The 24,247-nt window shown below is 37.6% G+C and overlaps 1 protein-coding gene across 1 annotated transcript in view; it reads left to right on the top strand.

The window, feature by feature from the left end:
* Positions 1-24,247, top strand: part of LOC117367206 (SH3 domain-binding protein 2-like) — a 102,092-nt gene that overhangs the window by 69,183 nt on the left and 8,662 nt on the right. The window contains exons 7-10 of the mRNA XM_033959606.1: positions 1,193-1,252; positions 2,297-2,942; positions 9,164-9,272; positions 11,746-11,801. Coding sequence (XP_033815497.1) covers positions 1,193-1,252; positions 2,297-2,942; positions 9,164-9,272; positions 11,746-11,801 — 871 coding nt within the window. The remainder of the gene's footprint in view (positions 1-1,192; positions 1,253-2,296; positions 2,943-9,163; positions 9,273-11,745; positions 11,802-24,247) is intronic.

Here is a 24,247-nt window from a genome sequence, read left to right as displayed (position 1 = left end):
TGAGGGTACGTAAGGTTTGTATGAGAGTATGTAAGTTTAGGGCGTCTGGAGTGTAGAGTTGAAAAGTTAGAGTGTCAGAGAGATGTAAGCAGTAGGATGTTTAAGGTGAAAGACTTGGAGGAACGATTAGACCGTGAAGGATGATGCCTGTAAGATTGAGATTAGGGTGCCTGAGGACTGCTAGTTGCCCTACAGCGATCCGTAACCCTAGATTTGGCTCTTCTTAAGGCTCTTCGCAAAGGTGGTCTCGCTAAGGCGAGCGCCTTTGCCGCTCGCCTTCGCCGCGCACCGAACGGCTGTGCGCCGTTGGCCCGCCTCCTTTTATGGAGGGGGCCCGGGCGCCTTCTGCTGATGCTATGGGGTGGGCGGAGTTACTCTCGCCTCAGCCCCCGATGGAGAAAGTGAGTTTGCCGCTCGCCTCGCGCTCTCCCTGTCCACCACGCGCTGCTGCTTTAGTGAGACTCTGTGTCTCTCTCAGCCCGCTCCTGCTAACAGCCTCCCAGCCCTCTCCAGCTAGCAGCAGTGAAGAAGAAACAACCGTCGGCCCGCCTCCTTTTATGGAGGGGGCCCGGGCGCCTTCTGCTGATGCTATGGGGTGGGCGGAGTTACTCTCGCCTCAGCCCCCGATGGAGAAAGTGAGTTTGCCGCTCGCCTCGCGCTCTCCCTGTCCACCACGCGCTGCTGCTTTAGTGAGACTCTGTGTCTCTCTCAGCCCGCTCCTGCTAACAGCCTCCCAGCCCTCTCCAGCTAGCAGCACCTCCCCTTCCTCTCCCTAACTCACTGATACTACCCGATCTACTCTTTGGAAATGACCTGTGATCTTACTTTGTAACCCTCCTTCTATAACTCTTTTGTAATCCGCCTTAAACCGCAAGGTAATGGCGGAATAGAAATCTCTAATGTAATGTAATGACATTGGTCAACAAACATTTGGTAAATCTGTACCGACACAACTGCCACGGCCCCTACCCAATTATCAATAACCACAATAGCATTTTCTCAAGTAATAAAACATCACCTGTAGACCTTTCAGCAGCCACACAACATAACCAATCATTCAGCTCAGAGATATACACAGTAAGACAATCCTTTGATTCAGTGTGTCAGATAATCAAGTTTAGAAAGGCAGAGGCAGCAGCTTAACCAGTGAGCCAAAGCCCTTCTGAAAGAGATGTTCTTTTCCCATTTGCAGATGTTCAGGAAGAAGATGATGACGAAGAAGGCGAATATTTGGAACCAAATGGTACAGAAGGCAAGTTATGTGACTTGTAAATGCCTAAGAGTGTTCTTTAAAAAGATCATGTACATGTATTTGGAACAAAAAAGGGGCAATACTATTTTTATTTAAAGGATTTTGCTTTATGTTGTTCTTCTCAAAAGAATAAACAGCAACTCTTCCATGCAGCCTTAGCTAGGCAAGGGAAGCCAAGTTTAATTGTTTACTTGTCCTGTACCAACCTAGTGGTGTAACAATCTCACTCTAATTCAGAGAGAAGCAATATAAAAATTTGCCCTTTTCCCTTTTACAAAACCACGAAAGCAGTTTTTAGTGCAGGCCAGCGTGCTGAATGCTCTGCGCTGCTCCCAACGCTTATAGGAACTCTATGAGTGTCGGGAGCAGCACAAAGCATTCAGTGTGCCAGCCTGAACTAAAAAACGCTTCTGCAGTTTTATAAAAGGGGTGGTTATTGAGCTGTAAGGATGCTCCCAAATATCAAACAAGTATTTAATGCATTTCTTTACTATTTTTACTATTTTCTATTTGTTATAAATGTCGATAAAGGGGAATCTCGTGTATGTAAGCACTGGTTGGATAAATGCCCCAAAATTCTATAATCATTGATCCCTGTATTTCTATGTCAGAATTCATGAGTATAAGGAGTGATTCACTGTAGACTGCTCCTATCATTGGGACCATTAGAAAAATATATTTAAGTTTGTTCAATAAAAAATTATTACCATATATTTTAATTTTTAATTTTGTGTCTTTAGGTGGACCAGTGTGGCAATCGCACTACTTTTTTTTAATCAAAAAAAGTAAAAAGAGAATAGTTTCTTTCATGGTTAACAAAAACATGCATGAAATATTTTTCTTTCAAGGCCTTGGCTGATGATTCTTGATGGTCTCTTAATGAGATTTTAATCCAATGTTAAATGTCAATTTTAGGGGCTCTTTGCCAGTTAGGAAATATAGATCACTCAGTGAGAAAAGAGGAAATCCCCAGAAAGTGTATTCTGCTTGGAGAACAAATTCAAGATGAACTATATATATGTGTGTTGTTTGTTTTTTATACAGATCCCTGTATCACTATGGTCCATCCACCAGCTTACCCACCTCCACCAGTACCTGTGATAGACAGAAGTACATTCCCTGGCGTTCAGAAGGCGCACTCCTTTCCAGGCATGTTTGCTGGGCCCCAGCTACCACCACCTCCTCCAAAACGCAGCTTACCTGAGATAAATCCTGAGGACTTGGAAAAACTGAGAGAAGAACCGCGCTTCCCTGGAAAAGCACATCCTAAACCAGTAAAGGCACTACCAGTGCTGCCAGGAAGTCGAAGCAGTGAGCCCCCTCCTGTACCTCCCCCTTCCTATCCCAGGACTACTGCTTCTGCTAACAGGGAAACCAAAATAATGCATTTGAAACCACCAGAGCCCGAGGTGCCCAGCCAGATATTGTCAAATCCCATTTGCAAAGAATTGGAAAAAAAATTGAACTCGTTGACTGTTTCCATGAATATTGGTGTCCAAGGATTGCTTCCAGTGCCAGCAAGCAAACACAAAATACTAAACATCTCTAAACAGCTAGGAGTGGCTGCTTTGCCAGCTGAGCATACCAAACCTGGATTGTTCAAGCCCCCAGTGTTGCCTAAGCCATCACCTAAACCAGCAATCCCTACCAAGAAGTCTAGCCCTGAGACACTACCGGCTCCTCAGTTACAGTATGTTTGGAAAATGTTATTCTATCTGTTGTGTTTTGGTTTTGATTTTATCAGCAATATCAGTAAGTCAGAATTTTTGTTTTTCATATGCTTTGAATAATATGTTTGAATATTCTTAGATTCTGATATAAAACCAATAGGGTGTCTCAAGCAGAGGACCTTGCTGGCTTTATTTATTTAGTTGCTCATTAATGTGAATTGACCACATATCTTTAAACACATTTCTTATCCATTCAAAGTTGTGCAGATTTTCACAGCAGTATCCACACCAAAGTGCCTCTGCTGAAATTCTGCATATTACTTTAAATTGATTTCATTTAAAGTTTTTTCTAGTACAATAGTTGTGTCATTTTGGACAGTAGGGTATTCTCCCCATGCTCACAAGTCCTGCAGAAGGAACCCTTCAAGGTTTTCAACTCCTCCTTCTCCAGAGGACTCTACTGCCCCCTTCAGTATGTGAGTCAGAAGGTGTCTTTCTGATCTGCTCTATATGTTTCTTTATTATTTTATGCAGTTTTTGTGGCTATCGGTGCACCAGAGCTCCCCAGTGCGAGAGAAAACTCCTGAAGATAGGAGGAAGGCTCTCGGCATATGCGAAGATCTGGGCGCAGATCTCTTCAAACTGCTGGGTGCTGAAGCGTATAAGATAGAGTTTGCCCATCCCTTAACAGACTGGTCTCTTGACTCTCTAGTGGTACGCCCAGAAAATTTTAGCAACAGTACAGAGAATTGAAGAAATTCAGGCCATAGAGTCAGTGCTGCCTGAAGAATCAGGCTTGAGCAGATACTCCATATACTTCATAGTGCTCAAGAAAGGCTCAGAAGATTGGATCTCCATTCTGGATCTCACACACATCATGAAGGCTCTGAAGGTTCCACACTTTCACATGGAAATTGTGTGGTCAGTCATCGCAGCAGTAGCTCTGGCAAAATTGCTAGCATCCTTAGACTTGACGGAAGTCTACCTCCACATTCCCATATTTCTGGAACACAGGAGATTCCTGAGATTCCATGTGCTGGAGAGACATTATCAGTTCTTGGCACTCCCCTTTGGGTTGGCAACAGCACCCCGTGTGTTCACTAAGGTGAAGGTAGTGGTGGCGGCGCCTCTCCACAGGGAAGGATTGCAAGTACATCGATATCTGAATGACTGGCTGATCAGAGCTCCGTCGTTATTAGAAGGGGAACAATCAGTGGTTCAGTTGGTCCGGGTCTTGCAGAACCTGGGCTAGATAGCAAATTTTTGAAAGAGTTAGCTGGTTCCATCCCAATACTTGGGAGTACTATTCAACACAGCAGAAGGCCAGGTCTAACTTCCAGAGGCTCACAGACAGAAGCTTTGCATTGAGATAACGGACAAGATGGCCAAGCCAGCTCAGTCTACGTGGCACTACCTCCAATTACTAGCTCCATGGCAGCCACTATAGATGTAATCCCTTGGACGCAGGCTCAAATGCATCCTTTCCAGAACATGCCTCAGTGATCCTCAGAAACATACTCCCTTCAAATGACCCTTCCATGGACCCCAGAATCCTGCTGCAGTATGAGTTGGTGGCTCTGTCCATAGTCATTATATCGGGGGCATGCCCCTCAGAATGGGTGGAGAGGCCATTGCATTGGACGCCCAGTTCAGGGGTGATGGTAGACCTTCCAGAGAAAGTGGTCCATCAACAGACTGGAACTTCGAGTAATTCAATTGGTGTTACAAAAGCTGGAGATGAATCTGGAAGGACAGGTGGTCCAAGTCTTCTTGGACAATGCTACGGCATTGGCGTATGTCAATCGCCAAGGAGCACCAAGAGTGTGCAGCTGTGCCTGGAATCAGAGCTACACCTACATGCAATCTCTGTGGCACACGTAGCAGGAGTTTCTAATTTCCGCCCAGTTTCTAACCTCCCATTTATTTCCAAAGTTTTAGAAAAGATTGTTTTTCTTCAACTTTCACAACATTCAGTCTTCATTCAGCTTCATCCTTCATAATCTGGTTTTAGAAAGCTGCTCTGCTTAATGATTGCTATTCAGCACCTGACCAAGGTAAGACTGTCCTTCTAATTTCTTTAGATCTATCTTCTGCCTTTGATCTTGTAAGTAATTCTCTTCAACCTCTTCCTCACTCTGTAATCTCCCATGTGGAATACTTCAGGGTTCTATTCTTTCTCATTTGTTAGTTAACATTTTCTTGAGCCCACTTGCTTTGAAGATTCAGGAATATCAAGTTAAAAATTATTTTTATGCAGATGATATTTTGTTGGTCTTTCCCCAAACTTGTGATGCTTTCAATTTAGCTCCTTTACAATCATGTCTTGACATGATTGATGACTGGATTTCTGACAGTAAACTAGTTTTGAACCCACAAAAGACTGTTGGGATGTGGATTACATATACTTCTAATTCACCATCAATAATACCCCTTTTAAGATCTCAATCTTTCAAATACAATGAAGTATCTAGGTGTTCATTTGGATTCTGTACTTACATTCCATATACAACTTTCTTCAGTAGCAAGATCATGTTTTTTTCTCTTTAAGGAAGATTCGTTCAATTCGTCCTTATATAGATAGATCTTATTGTGAATCCCTTATTTATGCGTTAGCTACCTCTAAGATTGATTTTTGTAACATTATATATACTGGATTACCATTGACATCTATTAAAAAATTACAAACTATACAGAATACTGCTTTTAGACTTCTTGTTATTGCTTGTAGATACAATCATATTTCTCTATTTTTTTAGAGTTTCATTGGCTTCCTGTAAAATATTGTTTGATGCAAAAGGCCTTAATCTTAGCTTTTAAAGTATTATAATCAGGTAATCCAGATTATTTGTCAAAACTACTGGTACCATATAGGCCAACACGTAATTTGCATTCAGATTTTATTCATCAATTATCTGTACCTTCAGTTCATTTGGTTACGTCATCCTCGACCCATAAGTCTGCTTTTTTAAATTTCTGTTCCCAGTCTTTGGAATTTTCTTCCAAATCAGTTACGATATGAATCCAAAATTTATGTCTCTTTTGAAGACCTATCTTTTTGGTTTAGCTTTCCCATCTATTACTTAATTTATGGGAGATCCTACTCCAAGGCAACTATGTGACTATTTTATTTTAATTTACATTTTTTGAATGTTTTATTTTCATTTTTAATCTTTTTACTTATTATAATGGCATTCCTTTTCTGTACATTTTTGTAAACTGCATTGATGTTATAGCGAAGTGCAGCCTATAAATCCTAAACATAAACCTCAGCAGGCAGACCTTAAACCCAGGAAAAAAGATTTTATCTGCAGCAGTGTTCCAGTCCATCATTCTTTGATGGCGTCAGCAAACTTTTGATCTGATGGCTACGGCAAGGAACAAGAAGGTGGACTGCTTCAGTCAAAGATTTGAGCCCAAATGCGAAGGCCTGGATGCCATAGTCCAGCAGTGGCCAAAGAGCAAGCTCTTGTACATGATAGGGCAGATACTTCACAGAATAGCAAACCACCCAAGGAGAGTGGTCCTCAAAGCACCAGATTGGCCACTCAGGCCATAGTATGCAGACCTAGTGTGTTTCCAGAGGGGCAGGGGTCTTTGACTACAGGTACAGCTCGTCCTTCTCTCTCAGGGCCCAGTGGTCATAGAAGATCCAGATCACTTTGATCTTACAGCATGGTTCATGAGCACCAGCATTAGAGCATAAAGGATACTCGGAGGTAGTCACTGCTACTCACCTCAAGGCCAAGAGGCCTACAATGGTCTCCACTTACACAAAAATATGGAAGACATTTCAACATTGGTGCACGAAAGAGAAGATGGAGCCATTTAGGGCTCTGATTGCGGAGGTGCTAGCTTTCCTCTAAGCAGGGCTCAACAAATGTCTCACAGTGGTATCACTCAAGATCCAAGTGGCAGGCCTCTCAGGTTTCAGAGCTCATGGATGCAAAGCTTCCCTGGCTTCTGATTCAGACATAGCCAGATTCCTAAAGGGGGTAGTAAGGCTCAGATCACCGGTAAGACAACCATTTCCATAATGGAACCTTAACATGGTTTTGCATGGCCTCTGGCTCCTTATGAACCTATTCAGGAGGCATCCTTGTTGGATGGTACCTTTAAGACAGTTTTCCTTGTGGTTATTATGTCAGTGAGACAAGTCTTGGAGCTGCAACCCTGTCATACAGGGAATCCTTCAAGATCAAGGAGGCAGGAGTTTTCTTGTGCATGGTCCCATCCTTATTGCCAAAGGTCGTCTCAGAATTTCATGTCAATCAAGAGATAAGATTATCAGTGTTCCAGACCACAGGATTAAAGAAAAAGGACTGGATTCTGAGGAAGCTGGATGTTAGGAGAGTCCTCCTACATTATCTAGAGGTCACCAATGAGTTCTGACCATCCATTTGTGCTCACTAGTCAAGCTAGATACAGTAGATTGGTGTCTAAGGCTACCATTTCAAGATGGATATGGATGGCCATCTCGTCATCATATATCATTTACTGCCCAGATAACAGCTGTGGTAAAATCTGGTTTTTATGCTCTATGGAAACTTAAAGTGATTCAAAATTTTGTTTCCAAAGAATCTTTACTGAAACTTTCTATGCATTTATAAATTCAAAATTAGACTATTGTAATGTGATCTATGCGGGTTTACCAAAATCGCAACCAAAACATTACAAAATACAGTGGTGAGAATAATAAGTAATGCTTGTAAATACGATCATGTAATGCCTTTATTAAAACAATTACATTGGTTACCTGTTTATTTTTGGATACATTTTAAAATTCTTACTTTGACTTATAAAACATTACATTTGCGTATTCCTGATTATCTGGCAACTTTAATTATTCCTTATTCTCTTATCAAGGACTCTCCGCTCTTTGATAGATAATAGATTGGTTATTTCACATCCCTCAAAAACGAAATGGGAGAGAACTTGAAATTCAGTGTTTTTTGCTATTGCGCCAGCACTATGGAATTCTTTACCCGCAAATTTACGTTTAGAATCTTCAGATATTCGGCTTCGTGCACTTTTGAAAACTTACCTTTTTAAACGAGCTTTTGTTTAATTGAAAAAATTAGTGGAGAGCACATTTTTGCAGTGTTTGTCTTTACGTAGTGTTTGTTCTTACAAGCACTTTAGAACTCAATTGAAAATTCATCTTTTTTCAAAATATGTAGCAAACTAATTTAAATTATCCTTAGGTTATGTTATTTTTAATCTTTTGTTCACTGCATTGAACTTACAGTTATGCGGTTTATAAGTACTATGTTATGTTATTAATGTTTTTTATGTTTCTTATTGTATGAATGAAGTATGATATCCTATTTTTTAATGGCGTTCCATTTCAATTTTAATGATGCATTTTATTATAAACTGCTTTGAATTGTGTTGCAGCTAAGGTGGTGTATCAAGTTTAATAAATGATAAATGATATTGCCTGTGGCAAGCAATTGTCGGTCTCTTTGAAAGCACATTCCACAAGAAGCATGACTTCTTTGTGGGTAGAAGCTCAGGCAATTTTGCCCATGGCAATTTGTAGAGCAACGACCTGGTCCACTCTGCATACATTCTCCAAGTTCTACAGAATGGATATGGAAGCATGGGAGGATACTGTCTTTGAGTTTTCATTGTTATGAGCAGGTGCAGAGGTCCCGCCCTAGATTTCTGAGACTAATTTTGTAAATCCCTGCTGTCCAGAATGACACACCTATTGCACTAGAAAAAGAGATTAGGTTCTTACCTTGCTAATATATTTTCTAGTAGATAGGTGTGTCATTCTGGAACCCTGCCCTGGCAATATTTACTCTGCCTGCCTATTGTCTGAAACTCAAGTCTAAACTGAGATTTTGATATCAGTCAGACCTTAAGGGTATGAAGAATAATCTATTGGTATAACACATTAGGGGAATGCTTAAGCTCCATAAATGTTTGATTGGTATAGTTATTTTATGTTTCAATTGTTCAATTAAAATGTTTAACATGTTTGTTATACTTTCAGAGCAGAACAGATTTGTAGTTCGGGGAGTCCTCCTATACCCTTCCTCCTTATGCATTCCTATATAGGGCTATTGCCTGCTTTGGTACAAACTGAAGGGGGCAGCAGAGCCCTCTGGAGAAGGAAGAGGCATTGAAAACCTGGAATGGATTCCTTCTGTATGCAACAGCAGGGGATCTGGACTGAAAAGCGTGTTCTTTCCTTAGAAATCATCTTTGTTTCAGTTCTGGTTTATTTTTCTCCCAGGAGGTCACCACCAGATGGGCAGAGTTTTCGAGGGTTTTCCTTTGAGAAACCGATTGTTCCGGTACATTTTCATGGAAAGCAAGATGATGAGGATGAAGACTACGAAAAAGTAAGAATCCACTGCAGTGTGAGGAGAAGATTCTCAATGTTCATGGTAAAATCCAATATGCCGCTGTCGCAGCCACAATTGTATCGATTTGAAAAAGGCGAGTCATTCTTAAAAAAACTATGCATGTAAATGAGGTTTTCTGAGGGTCGCTAAATTTGCATGTGCCTGTTGCTGGTGATAGTGATTGGCACATGCACAGAATAAACCCACAAATAAAAAAAGATTAAAAAAGGATCCCAACTCAAAGATCAGCAGGAGGGTTGTCCACTCCCTCCCACCATTGCTGTTAAGCAACTCCCACCGAACCCCCCCCCATGCCTCCGATGCCCCCTCCACCCCTCCTTACCTCATTTACAAAGGCCGGCCGGAGGGATGCCGGGGAGGGTCCTAAGGCTCTGATTGGCCCAGATGCCTAAGGCCCCTCCCAATCAGAGCCTTAGGCCCCTCCCCAGTGCATCCCTAGATATACCAGGGAGGGGAAGGCCCACCATTTTGAAACGGTGGGCCTGCTGGCTGGAGGGAGTAGAAATCCCTCTGGCTGGCCTTCGTAAACAAGGTGGGGGGGGGGGTCGTTGGAGGCACGGGGAGGGTCGTTGGAGGCACTATGGTGGTGGCAGGAAGGAGTTGGCATCCCTCCCGCTGCTGGGGAGGTTGATTAACAGCAGCAGCGGGAGGGAGTGGGCATCCCTTCTGCTGCCGGGGGTGGGGGGTTGCTTAATGGCAGCAGCGGGAAGGAGTCCGGGGGGAGGGGTTGCTGAATGGCAGCAGCGGGAGGGAGTGGGCATCCCTCCTGCTACCGGGGAGGTGGAGGGGAAAGTTTGCTTGAAGGCAGCAAAATTTTCTGGCGGGTCTGAGCTGTCAAGCCTTACTTTCCTGTCAATGCCTGAGCCATTCAGCACTCGGGCATCAACCAGAAAGTAAGGCTAGAACAACTCAGACCTGCCAGAAAATTTGCTTGCAAATGTAGGACAGCGAGGTTAGGGAATCGCCCAGAGTGCTCATTTAAATATTAATGACCTCGTATTACATTTGCTTGGCAAAGTTGGAGACCTCTAGGAAGCTCGGAAAAGACCACAGTAAGCCATTTTGATGATCCACCACTAAAATACATGAATGCTAAATCATCTGGAATCAGTTTAGCGACCACATTAAAGTTTTGAGAATCTTCCCCTGAGTGAGGAAAGGCGGGGCTTTTTTAGAGACAGCAATACCAGTCCTTGCTCACTGTTTGGGCATGTAGATTCCTAGTTCATTTTTGTCTTATTTTTAAACATAGTTTTCATTTTAAGAAGAAATCCTAGAAATAGCCTTTGTTATTTCAGATTCACAATTTATTTTTTTTAAGGAATAAAATTACTTTCAACAGTTTTTATTGATAGCCACACAACATTAGATAGAGTGTGAGCCTGCCAGGACAGATAGGGACAAATGCTTGAGTGCATGAATGTAAACCACTTAGATTATAAGTGGTATATAAATATCGAAAATAAAAATATAATGTTGCAATTCTAGTCGTCATGGTTATGTACATATATATGAAATCAGCTGCTTTGAAAACTTCAATAAACATATATTCAATAGTATGAACAGTGCGTAAAAATCTTTTATAAATAACTGCTAAAAATTATCTACCTCTTCTCCTCCTTCCCTAACTTCCCCAATCCAGAATTATCACAAAATATTTATTAGCATTACCATTTTCAACATGTTGCAAAAATTTTATACATTGAAGAAGTGGTGTAGCCAGACCTAGTATTTGGGATGGGCTCTTCCATACCCCTCCCCACTCCCAGAGTTATGTTTAAAAAATGCAAGTTTCTAACACCCATCCAACATTTCTCCTCTTTCTTCTCCATGACATCTATCCTTCTGTCTCTCAATACCAATGCTTCCTGGTATATCTTATACATGTCTCCAATACCAGCCTCGAAAGCTTCCCTCTGCCACATCCCACCCTCATTGACATCACTTCCTGTTTCCTGTCTGGCAGGTCATGGCAGAAGGAAACCTTCGGGTCTGGCACATGCAGCAAAAGTGAATTGCTGCAGGTGTTGTGGGCACATGTAAGATATACTGCAGAGAGTCCTTCAGTATACGTTAGGAAAATAGGATTCCTTCTATAGAGAGGTCTGCTAACTCATACCTAGCCAATTAGCAATCATCAACAAGATACATACAGTTATTGTCAAACTAACCCTAGGATTGTGGGCAGGTTGTACCCATGGACCTGCTAGCTCATTTTCTTTGCAAACTAGCAAGTGGGGGGGTACATCTGGTCTAATAACCCCAAGTAAATTCACATCTGTTTTCAGACAAGTGCAAATGCACCTGTGGAAAATCTGCTTACAGAAGAGGGATAATTTTCAGTGAGAAAACATTTAAATTGTTGTCTCCATATAACCATAGATTCTTAAACTAATTATGACCCTGCTTTTCATAAATTTTACTGATAAAATCACTTTGTCTTTTTAAGGTATCCTTGCCTAAGTCGGTATTTCTCAATACAACTGAATCCTTTGAAGTAGAAAGGTAATCCATTTGAATAGCTAATTAATACATTTATGTGTGTGTGTGTGTGTGTGTTGGGCACATAACTATAATGGCAGGTATATGCCAAAACAGGTGTGTGTACAAGTGAACGTAAGTGCTATTCTGTAACTTAGCACCTAAGTGTTCTAGTACAGTGTTGTTCAACCTTTTGACACCTATGGACCGGCGGAAATAAAATAATTATTTTGTGGACTGGTACTGGTCTGCGGATCGGCAGTTGAAGAACACTGGACTAAGTCATGCCCATTTCCACCCAATCTCCACTTCAGACCCCGCTCCCAAAATAGTACTAATTGTAATACCATTTTTTCCATTCATTTTTCATATATACACACACACACAATATAATCGTATTAACAACACATAACGGTTAACCACAAAATTAAAAAACACAAAGCACACTGTATGCTTTTCAACATTCATTCCTACCAGAAAACAGATAACCCCATGCAAATGCAGAAGCAAAAACTAAAGGTACTAATATTTACAAACAAACCCCAAGATGCAAGACTCTGCAAGCAGTACAACCCCCTGAAGAAAAGAAACAAATACATTTCTTCCTGAACAGACAGCAGATATAAATCAATCACTAAATAAAAAAATAAAAGCATGGGGGGCGTGGCTTAACGCGAGCACGGATGGAGGTGTGATCGTGAAGCTCCTCACCATCCAGGCAATGAAATATAAAAAAATTTTTTTTCCTTCAAAATAATTATATAGAAAATATATATTTAAAAAGCTGAACAAATGATACAAGATAAAATCCTAAAAAGCTGCAGTTGAAGTGAGGTATGTGCTGACAAGAGTCGGGAAAGCAGAGAGCCGTTTGTGTTTTCGGCGGTTTCATGAAGTTTGACTGCTGAAGCCGCGAAGTATATGTGAGTGATCAAACAGTTTGATTGGCGAAATTGTGAAAAAAGTTTATGTTCCGACCAGATATTACTGAAACAGAAAAAAGCTGACAAGAGTCGGGAAAGCAGAAAGCTGTTTGTGTTTTTGGCGGTTTCAAGAGGCTAGAAAGCAGTGCTGAGACTGCGAGGTGCATGTGAATGACCAGATAATTTGATTGGGAAATTGTGAAGAAAGGTTGTGTTCCGACCAGATATAACTGAAATCAAAAAAAAAAAAAAAAGCTGAAATGCTACAGTTGTAGTGAGATATGTGCTGACAAGAGTCGGGAAGGCAGAGAGCCGTTTGTATTTTTGGCGGTTTCATCAAACTTGAATGCAGCGCTGAAACCGCGAAGTACATGTGAGTGATCAAACAGTTTGATTGGAGAAATTGTGAAAGAAGTTTGTGTTCCGACCAGATATATTGAAACCAAAAGAAGGAAAAAGATTATCCTTTGATAAAAAGAGGATTGAATAAAGAAAATTGAGAGAGTGGAATACCGGCATTTTCTCTCAATAATTAAGTGCCGAAGCGCTGAAAACAAATAAATATCAGCTTACTAAAATAAATAAAAATACTGAATTGAATATTACTTTCCTCTGACAAAGCTGCGATTGGGCTTGTGAGAGAGGAGACAGAGAAAAGGATCAACGGAACTTTAAAAAACTGAAGCAGCAAGACATTGAGGCAATTGAGAGACGCTGAGAAAAAATAGAAGACAATTGCTTCAAGTTGGTCAAAATAAGGGAAAATAACTCTATAAAGTGTTGCTCTCCTCAATCAGGGCTGCGATTGGGCTTGTGAAAGGAGAAAAATACTAAGAATTTTTTTTTTTTTTTTTTTTTGTCAGCGCTGAAACGGTATCTCATTGAGAGAGAGAGTGAATGTCAGAGATAGTGAATTAAAACTTGTGAAAGGAATTGACTAATCTGAGAGAGATCTAAGGGAAGGAAATGTTGTTGGACTGAATGTTCCCCTCCTTCATTGAAACAGTGAAAGTGAGAAAAGTAAAAGAAAAAAGAATTTTCAAACTGACATAGGTAAAGGAAAAAAAAAAAGAAGGAAAAAAATCAAAAATAACCATCTAGCTAATATTAAAGAGATAAATAAACTAAAAAAGGAATATTCAAGATTATGACAGATAACTGAGGTAAAGAAAAGGGCTTAAAAAGAAAATTTCTACTTCAAAAGATAGAACTAAATCTTGGAAGAAAAGAGATTAAAAACCTAAGAATACCAAATCTAAGAGACTAAATATAAGAAATAAGAATAACCAAGAAAAGAAAAAGAAAACAATAACATGGCAAGTACCAGACAAAACAAAAATGAGGCTGGTACATCTGCAAAAAGACAGAAACAAGACCAAATAACACCAAGCAAGATACCACTTCCTATCGAAGAATCAGACATATTAAGCAAAGCAGAAGTTATGGAAGAACTAAAACAAATCAAACAAATGCTCAAGGAAACTATAACTAATATGTCGGAAATGAAAGAAGAAATTTTAAATATTCATAGACAAATGGAAGTTAACAACAAAAGAACAACTGAACTAGAATCAAAAATGGAAACTATAGAATGTGAATCAAAAAGATGTAAAAACGACAGCCTGGAATTAAATAAATTAAAAGATCAACTGGAGGACTACGAGAATAGAGGAAGAAGGAAAAACATCAAACTTTTTGGAATACAAGAAAATTTAGAGGGAAAAAATACTATCCTTTTCCTTGAAAATTTAATTCCAAAAATACTACAGTTAGACTTGAAACAACCAATTGAAATTGAAAGGGCGCATAGAATCCCAATTAAAAATTTAGAAAACAAAAACAGACCAAGACCAATAATTTTCAAAATGCTGAGATATCAACAAGCACTAGAGATACTAAATGCTGCAAAAAAAGATAAAAACCTAAATTATAAAGGATCAAGATTATGGTTTTTACCAGACTTCGCCAAAAACACAGCAAATAAAAGAAAAAGACTACTAGACATGAGACCTCTACTAAAAGAAAAAGGATTTAAATATGGTCTATACTACCCGGCGAAAATGAGAGTATCATCTGGAGACAAATCCTTATATTTTGAGGATCCCGAAAAACTAAAAGATTTTCTCTCTAAACCAGAACCTATGATATTTTAACATAGAACATTAAGATGGTTTTGAAGACTCTATGAAAAATTAGAAAATATGACATATCAAAATATCTGAAGAAATGGAGGAAAACAATACAAAGAAAAGACAATAATAATTATATGAAAGAAAGAACAAAATATAGGAAAATTATTAAATAATACACTATATATATGTTTAAAATAATTATATGTTGAAATCATAATACTAAGGAAATACAAATTAACATATTGTTAAATGGATAATGATACATTAATGAAATGTTATGGAAAATGATTAAAGATATAAAAGATCAATATAGATAGATAGAAGGGAAATTTGTTTAAATATTGAATATTGATTGCCTGGAATGGGGAGAATGTTTGGATTACAGTTCCAATGTGTATCCTTAAGCAGCCAATGTACTGGGTGGGTAAGGGAGGGACAAGGAGAATATTTACTAGAATAATTAAGGGAGATACATTAGGGTTAAATATGTGTGTCATGAAGAAAATTTTTTGGATATTAAATATGAAAGAAGAGAGGAAGAATAAGATAATGAAAAGTATTAAAATGTATAATGTCTTTTAAAATATATTCTATTAATGTCAATGGCCTGAATCATGTAATTAAAAGGAAAAAAATATTAACATTTTTAAAAAAGCAAAATGCGGATATTTACTGTCTGCAAGAGACCCATCTTAATATGAAGGAATCACAGAAATTATCAGGTGGATGGATAAAGGAATGTTTTTTTGCTCCAGCAGTGGGTAAAAAAGCAGGGGTTGCAATTCTTATAAATAAAAAATGTATGGCCAATATAAAGGTAAAAAGTTCAGATCCACATGGAAGATGGATACATATCGATATAGGTATGGGAAATGATACCCTGACGTTATTTAATATATATGCCCCTAATTCGAATCAATCAGAATTTTTCAAAAAGCTACAAAATATGTTATTACCACTGGCTGCCTCTAATTTAGTGGTGGCTGGAGATTTTAATGCTGTAATGGATCCATTATTGGATAAAAAACCAGGTAAAAATATTAAATCTTTAGGTCTAGATAATTTAGTTCGATCATGCGATTTGAAGGATATATGGCGTATTCTTCATTTTAATGATCAGGAATATTCATTTTGTTCACAGGTTCATAAATCATTTTCAAGAATAGATTATATTTTTGTTTCAACAAATAAAGTGCAACAGGTGATTAAAGCCTCCATTGATCCTATTATCATTTCGGATCATGCGGGAATATGGATAGAATTACAATTAGATCAATTAGAAAATAATAGACCTCTTTGGAGATTTGATAATGCATTGCTTGTGGATGACAAATTTTTGGAAAATTTTAAAACACAAATTAATGAATTTTTTCAAACAAATTTAGTGGAAGATACATCTATAGAGAATGTATGGGATGCATTTAAAGCAACTATGAGGGGTAATATTATATCATATTCAGCTTTTATTAGGAAACAAATTAAAAAACAATATATAGAATTAGAAAAAGAAATAAAAATATTAGAAGCTAAATTGATAAGTAAATGGGAATATGAAGTTTTGCAAGCTCTTTTGAAAGTAAAAGGTAAATATAATGAATTAACTTCAAAAATGATAAGAAAAGATTTGTTTTCCAAGCAAACAGTGTATTATGGAAATTCTAATAAGGCGGGAAAATTATTAGCAAATTATCTTAAGGCAAAAAAAAGGAGAACTAATATTAATGGAATAAAAGATGATAATGGTATAATAACAAATCAAACAAATATAATATTAAAACAATTTTTAAATTTTTATAAGGATCTATATTCTTCCGAACCTTATTTGGAGAAACAAAAAGATGGAAAAAATTTTTTAGATTTAATTAATGGACCTAAAATTCCTGATCATATAAAACGAAGTTTAGAAGAACCTATATCATTAAAAGAATTAGAAACAGCATTGAGATCTCTTAGAGTTGGATCCGCTCCAGGTGGTGATGGTTACACAGTAGAATTTTATAAAACATTTCAAAATATCCTCTCCACACATTTATTAAAATTATATCAGACACAACTTATAAAAGGTAATATAAAAGGTACTATGGCTGAATCAATAATAATTGTTTTGCCTAAGCCAAATAAAGATCCTACTTTGGTTTCGAACTACAGGCCTATATCTTTGATAAATGTTGATAATAAACTTTTGGCGAAAATTTTGGCTTTGAGATTAGCCAAAGCTCTCCCACATATTATAGATATGCATCAAACGGGTTTCGTTGCTAAAAGACATTCCTCCAATAACTCTAGACTATTATTTCACATGCTAAACTTATCAAAAAAAATGGATGAACCGGCTTTTACAGTTTCATTAGATGCCGAGAAAGCATTTGATAGGGTAGAATGGAATTTTATGTATCAGGCTTTAGAATGGTTTGGTATAGGTTCTGGATTTATACAAATGGTAAAAACATTGTATAGCTTCCCGATTGCAAGATTAAATATTAATAATATGATATCTGATGGTTTTCAATTGCAGAGGGGAGTTAGACAAGGCTGTCCTTTATCTCCTTTGTTATTTGATGTTGTATTAGAACCCTTATTGTTAGCAATACAGCAAACGAGGGAGATACAAGGTATTCCATATTCAGATATGGAATATAAAATTTCGGCTTATGCGGATGATATTTTGCTTTATTTGAGAAATCCAGAGTCTACCTTATCTTCTTTATTGGAATTAATTGATAAGTTTGGCAAATTTTCAGGTTATAAAATTAATTGGAATAAATCTGAAATTATACCCTTGAATGTTTACTGTGTAAAAGGATTATTTGATACTTTTCCATTCATATGGAAAGAAGAAGGATTTAAATATCTAGGCATTCAAGTTAAAAAAACAATTGAAGATACTGTAAAAGAAAATGAAAAATATGTATTAAAAAAAGTAACGAAGTTATGTGAGCAATGGAACCCATTACATATTTCTTGGTGGGGAAGAGTTCAAACTATTAAAATGATGATGTTGCCTGTGGTTTGCTACCAAATGAGTATGATACCTATTTATTTTCAGGGGTCCTTTTATAAAAAGCTTAATAGAATTTTAACAAAATTTCTTTGGCTGGGTAAAACACCTAGAATAGCTTTAGTAACCTTACAAAAATCAATTAAGGAGGGAGGGGTAAATTTTCCAAATTTCTATAGGTACCATCAAGCCTATATTCTACGTCAGGGTATGTATTGGATCCTCCCAGAACTTATAGATAATGCACCAGATTGGTTATATTTGGAATGGCGCCTTATGTTTCCCCTAAATTTAGTTCATCTACCAAGTATTAATATACCTAAAAGATACAAAGAAAATAAAATAATAATGGATACTTGGAAAACATTGAGATTTATTGATAAATTAACACCCATCCCAATATACAAATCAACTAATCAATCCATATGGATAAACTCCAAGATCAAAATTGGCGGAGCTCAAATCCTTTGGAAGAACTGGATTAATGCAGGCATTAGAACGCTAGATGATATTATCTCAGAAGGTAAACTGCTGGATTTTCCACAATTGCAACACAGATTTGGTTTCAATAAAACACAAAGTTTTAAATGGTTGCAATTGAAGCAGGCCATTCAGGTTGGGTTCCCTGAATGGAAATCATTAAACAATCAATATAGTTTAAAGTTCTTATGCTTTAAAGCAGACTTCCTAGGACATCAAGCCGCATTGTGGTATAAATTAATATCTGGATATTTAAATAAAAAACCAAAAAATGGTCTAAGAGACATTTGGAGCATTGAGATTGGACATCAAATTAATGCATCTCAATGGCCACTAATTTGGTCTTGGAGAATGGGATGTACAGTGTCAGCGTCTATGAGACAAACATGGTTCTTTTTATTACATAGAGCTTTTTGGACCCCTACTCGTTTGCAAAAATTAGACAGTTCTAAGTCTAATAGATGCTGGCACTGTAATCTAGAACCAGGGACATTAGATCATTTATTATATCATTGTCCTTATATTAAAATTTTTTGGAATTCAATTTGGCCACAAATTAATAAATTAATGGAAAATCATATTGCAATATCATATGATACAATTTTATTTGGAACAATGATGAGAATAAAAAGTCAAATTTCACCAGAAAATAATAAGCTTTTATTAATTATGACAGGGGTTGCCATTCAACATATAACTAACAATTGGAAAAATTACAACAACCTAAATTACACATTTTGGTGGAATACAATATGTCATATTTTTAAAATGGAAAGAACAATAGCAATACAAAAGGGGACATATAATAAATTTATAAAAATATGGGGGCCATTGACAAAATATTGTAATGAATAAATAATATGATGTTTTCTTCTTCTTTTCTTCTTTTAAGGATCTTTTTTTTTTATGACACACATAAAGGGGGGGTAAGAAAAATTAATTTATACATAGTATGTTATAATATATTATACAAAATGTAACGTATGAATAAAAGGTAATAAAAGGGTGAGGGGAGGGAAATGGGACAAAAAATGTTTAGATTATATTGTATTAGATATAAAAAAGTTATTGAATATTTATCAATTGTATTCTAATATGTTGTATACTTTTTATAAAAATTTGAAAATTAAAATATTAAATTAAAGTAATGAAAGGGAGGGGGGAGGGTGAGGGGGAAAATCAAATTCAGATATATAATGTATTAGATATAAAAGTGATAATATGCATTTATCAATTGTAATTTATTATTATGTACACTTTATGAAAAATTAGAAAATAAAAAATAATGGAAAAAAAAAAAAAAATAAAAAATAAAAGCATTCCCCCTACCATTGTTGTCTCTCTCCCTCCATGCTGTGCCTTGCCTTCTGGCCTGCCCCCCGGTGTTATCTTCGGGCCGGTCCATGGTGCGATCAACACGGCGTCTTTGGGCCGGCTCCCTGAGTGCTGCATTGTGGGCAGCGTCCCGTGCCTCATCTGGAAGCCTTCCCTCTGACTTAAAGACGTCAGAGAGAAGGCTTCCGGTTCAGGCGTAGGATGTACATAGGATCTTTTTCCCACAGCTTTGTGCACTGCAGAACTCAGGGAGCTGGCCTGAAGACGCCACGTTGATCACACCATGAACCGGTGGCTGAAGAATACTGTCTTCTGCCCAATGGACATGCCGGCCCTGTGGACCGGCAGAAAATTTCTGCGGACCGGCGGTTGAAGAACACGGTTCTAGTACATAACTGCATAGGGGGGCATTGATGTGGAAGAGGCATGAGCAAGCCATGGGAATGTCGTTAAATGATGCACACGTCTTACAGCATGCTGTTAGCTGCATGTGAATGATGCCATAGTTAGGAAGATGCATTTACCCCTGCTGTTCACATGGCATGAGTATGCTTAAAAGTTGGCACGTAACTGCCAACTTACACCAGTATTCTATAACAAATTTGGCATGTTAGTTTGCTGTTTTGCAGTACTAGCTTAGCACTCAGATTTTTGGAGCCTAACTTTAAGCATCCTTTATCAAATTGCTTCTTGTGTGTTTAATTTTAAATATCATCAGATGCTATGATTTATAGAGAAAGCTGCAGTTGTGATAGACTTGTGGTTCAGGTTGTAGCTCTATGGTATGCAGATCTAGGTTACATTTCACTGTCTGTTAGGATGAATGGGTCCTAGGCATGTTGTAGAGGTGGTACATTCAAACCTAAGGAGGGAGAGAAGATGATTACCGCTTCCGAGGTAGTCAAAGAGCAGCACCTGAGGAAGTGATGTCATTGGAGTGAGTGGTCACTCTGGGGTGAAGTTCCATAGGAGCTGCGCTAAATTGTGCTATATTTTCCTCTGTTGGTGGACTTCTTAATCAAGATATGTTTGTGTCCATTCCAGAACACTGATATAGGCTCCTGAAGAAAATTAGAAAGCTACAAATTATTGGCTGTGGCTGGAACCATTGATAGTGAGGTTAAGGCTGAACCCAAGTGCTGGTGGACAGAATACAGAGCATTTCTCTATGCTCTCCAGTGAATTGCTTGCTGTATTGGAAGGGCCTCTGTATTGGAAACTCCTAGGTTGGATGGGTTCTCTTCCGGTGCCAATGCTGGCACTGTGGGCAAAAATTTCCAATATCTTCCGGTTTTTATAAGATCTTTGCTCTGCAGTTGATACATTTGATGGTACAGGTATTTAATGGGATGCATCGTGGGAGGAACTCCCTGATTCCATGCAACCAGTGCAATAATCATCCTCTGTAAACCAGGAAGGGAAAGTGGATCTTCTTTCAGATTTCCGAATTCTTTGAACAAACAAACACACTACACCCAAATCAAACTGGATTTCGTTCTAACCACTCAACTGAACTATCTCTACTAGGTCTCACTACCACTATCTTATATTATCAGGACCATGGGAAATCAGTTCTTATGATATCCCTTGATCTATCGGCTGCCTTTGATACAATCGACCATGACTTACTCCTCGACCGTCTCAAAGACAGCGGAAAAACCGATTCAGCTCTTCTTTGGTTTTCTTCTTACTTTGCTGATAGGAACTATCACTTAACATAGCTAAATCTCGAGGGATTCTATTCCCTTACAAAAATAAGGACTATCTAATCGGACAAATATTTATCAATTCAGTTCCCCTACAAATAGTACCTAAACTCAAACTTCTAGGAGTCATCTTCGACAAAGACCTTACTTATCATTATCAAATTAGTTCCTTGACCAAAAACTGTTTTTACAAACTCCGTTTAATTCATTCTATAACTTCTGTTCTAGAACCATCTTCGATCCAAATCCTAATTCATTCTTTAATCATTTCACACATAGACTATTGTAACTCTCTTTATCATGGCATAACTCAAAAAGAAACCCACACATTACAATTAATCCAAAATACTGCAATCAATCTTATATATAAAGCCAAAAAATACGATCACGTTACCCCGCTCTTTCGAGAAATACATTGGTTACCTGTTTCCCACCGAACTACATATAAAATTCTTCTGTTAACTTTTAAAATAAAGACCTCCCACCTTCCAGTATTCCTAGACAAATATCTCATTCCTCATACCCCTTCTAGGGTCCTTAGATGTACGAATCAAAACTTATTGACAGTACTCTCAATCAAGGACCTATTCTACACTAGAAATTCCATCTTTTCTTTAGTCGCACTCTCGCTCTGGAACTCAATGCCTCTTTATCTCCGTAATGAAAACTCCCTAAACAAATTTAAAACGAATCTTAAAACATTTCTTTTTAAAGATGCCTATCAATAAATGGAAAAAAACAAAACAACTTTTTATCTTTTCTTTTTTTAAGATATGCCATCCCTACCTTCCTCTCGTTATTCCCTACCCCTCTATCTTTCCTCTTATATTTTTTTTTATATATTGTAATTAAAACATCCCTACCCCCTAGTACCTTTTGTCTCTAATAAGTCCTAATTTGTCATAGTTTTAGTTTTACCTTTTTTTTTAAATTTCATATTAATTACATTTTTAAAATGTAACAGGTTTGGTTTTTTTTTAATTCTTAACATTGTAAACCGTCCAGATACATGTGATGGTTGGTATATCAAGCCTTAAATAAACTTGAAACTTGAACTTGAAACTTGATATTTTCTAGTATCCCTCCTCAATTTAGATAATAAGATTGTAGCTAAACGTTTAGTTGACCGACTAGCAAGTTTGCTCCCTTTGTTCATACAAGCTGATTAGACCGGGTTTGTCAGTGGTAGGTAAGGAGCAGAAAATGTGAAGAGTTTATAGAATAAACGAATATCTTACATCCAAATCAACAGGCTTTAGACAGCATCACTCTACTGAACATTCATTGATTGTCATGTCCACCTCCGTACTTTACTTTCTGGATCATCATTCATCTGTCCTTCTGATCTCCATTGATCTTTCATCGGCGTTTGACACAATTGACCACAATCTTCTAATAGATAGACTTCAATCCATAGGCATTACAGACCAGGTTCTTCTTTGGTTTAAATCGTACTTTGAAAATCACTCATCAATTGTGTCCTTCAACAATACAACTTCAGAAAGTTTCTCAGCAACATATGGTATTCCGCAAGGATCCATTCTTTCTCCACTTTTGTTTAATATTTTTCTCGCACCCCTCATGACCCTCTGCCAATCCATTGGCTTTACTGTATTTGCTTATGCAGATGATATCCAGCTTTTACATCCACTTGATCCCAATAATTCTCTTGAAACAATAACTATTAATAAGAAACTTGAACAGATTCACCAGTGGCTTGATACTAACAGATTAGCTCTTAATGTTAATAAATCAAATGTCATGTTCTTTCCAATTTCTATGAAGGGTACCACTCTACAGCTGATAAGTAGCATTAAGATCTTAGGGGTTATCTTCGATGATAAACTAACCTACCACGATCACATTAGTAACATTGTTAAATCAACTTTCTACAGACTTTGTCAAATCCGTTCAGTCTCAAAATTTCTATGTCCAAAGTCTCTTAACATATTAATTCACTCCTTGGTTATTTCAAAAATTGCCCTATTCAAGGGAATAGCCCAAAATGAAATCAGACGTTTGCTGATTATCCAAAATGCAACAATCAAACTTATAATGAAAGCTAAGAAATTCGATCACGTGACTCCCCTTCTTAAGAAAGCGCACTGGCTCCCAGTCGCACATCGTATAATGTATAAATTAAGTTTGCTTACCTTCAAATTTTTACTATACAAAACTCCAGCTTTCATTTACAAATCATTGATTCCTTATACCTCAACCAGACTTCTGAGGTCTAATGATCAACATTTACTAGTTATCCCCTCACTCAAAATTATTAATACATGGCGGCACTTCATCTTTTCTGTTACAGCTCCTCAAACATGGAATTCCCTCCCTATTTACTTGAGGGAAGAAAACAATTTGGATAAATTTAAGAGCAAACTAAAAAGCTTTCTTTTTAAAGACGCATTTAATAATTAGAAATCCCGACTAGGAGTTTCATTCCAATTCCAGAATTTCTCTGAGATTCATTGTTTTTTCCCTTCCTTTTGTTTTTTCCCATAATTGTCTTCTTTTCCATCAATCAAATTGTATTTCTTTTCCCATCCTTTCCTCGTGTTTTATTATGGTTGTAAAATTAGTCTTTAATATGTTTTGTAAGGTTTAGTTCTTTGTTTGTTTTTCTGCCCCCTCAATTTTGTAATTTTACTGATATGTTCATCGCTTAGAATTTTGAATAAGCGATTAATCAAATTTATAATAAACTTGAAACTTGAAGATGGCTTTATATTCCATATGGGCAGCATGGAAAGGTGGGACCCAAGCTATGCTCTTGGGCATAGATGTGAAGAAAGCTTTTGACTGTGTCAACTGGACATTTATATTGGCAATGCTATGAAACGTGGATTTGGATAATCAGTTTACAAATTGAATAGTTAGTTTATACAAGTAGTAA

This window comes from Geotrypetes seraphini, chromosome 1 (genome assembly GCF_902459505.1).
Source record: "Geotrypetes seraphini chromosome 1, aGeoSer1.1, whole genome shotgun sequence".
NCBI lineage: Eukaryota > Metazoa > Chordata > Amphibia > Gymnophiona > Dermophiidae > Geotrypetes > Geotrypetes seraphini.
This window is presented reverse-complemented; position numbering and strand designations above follow the sequence as displayed.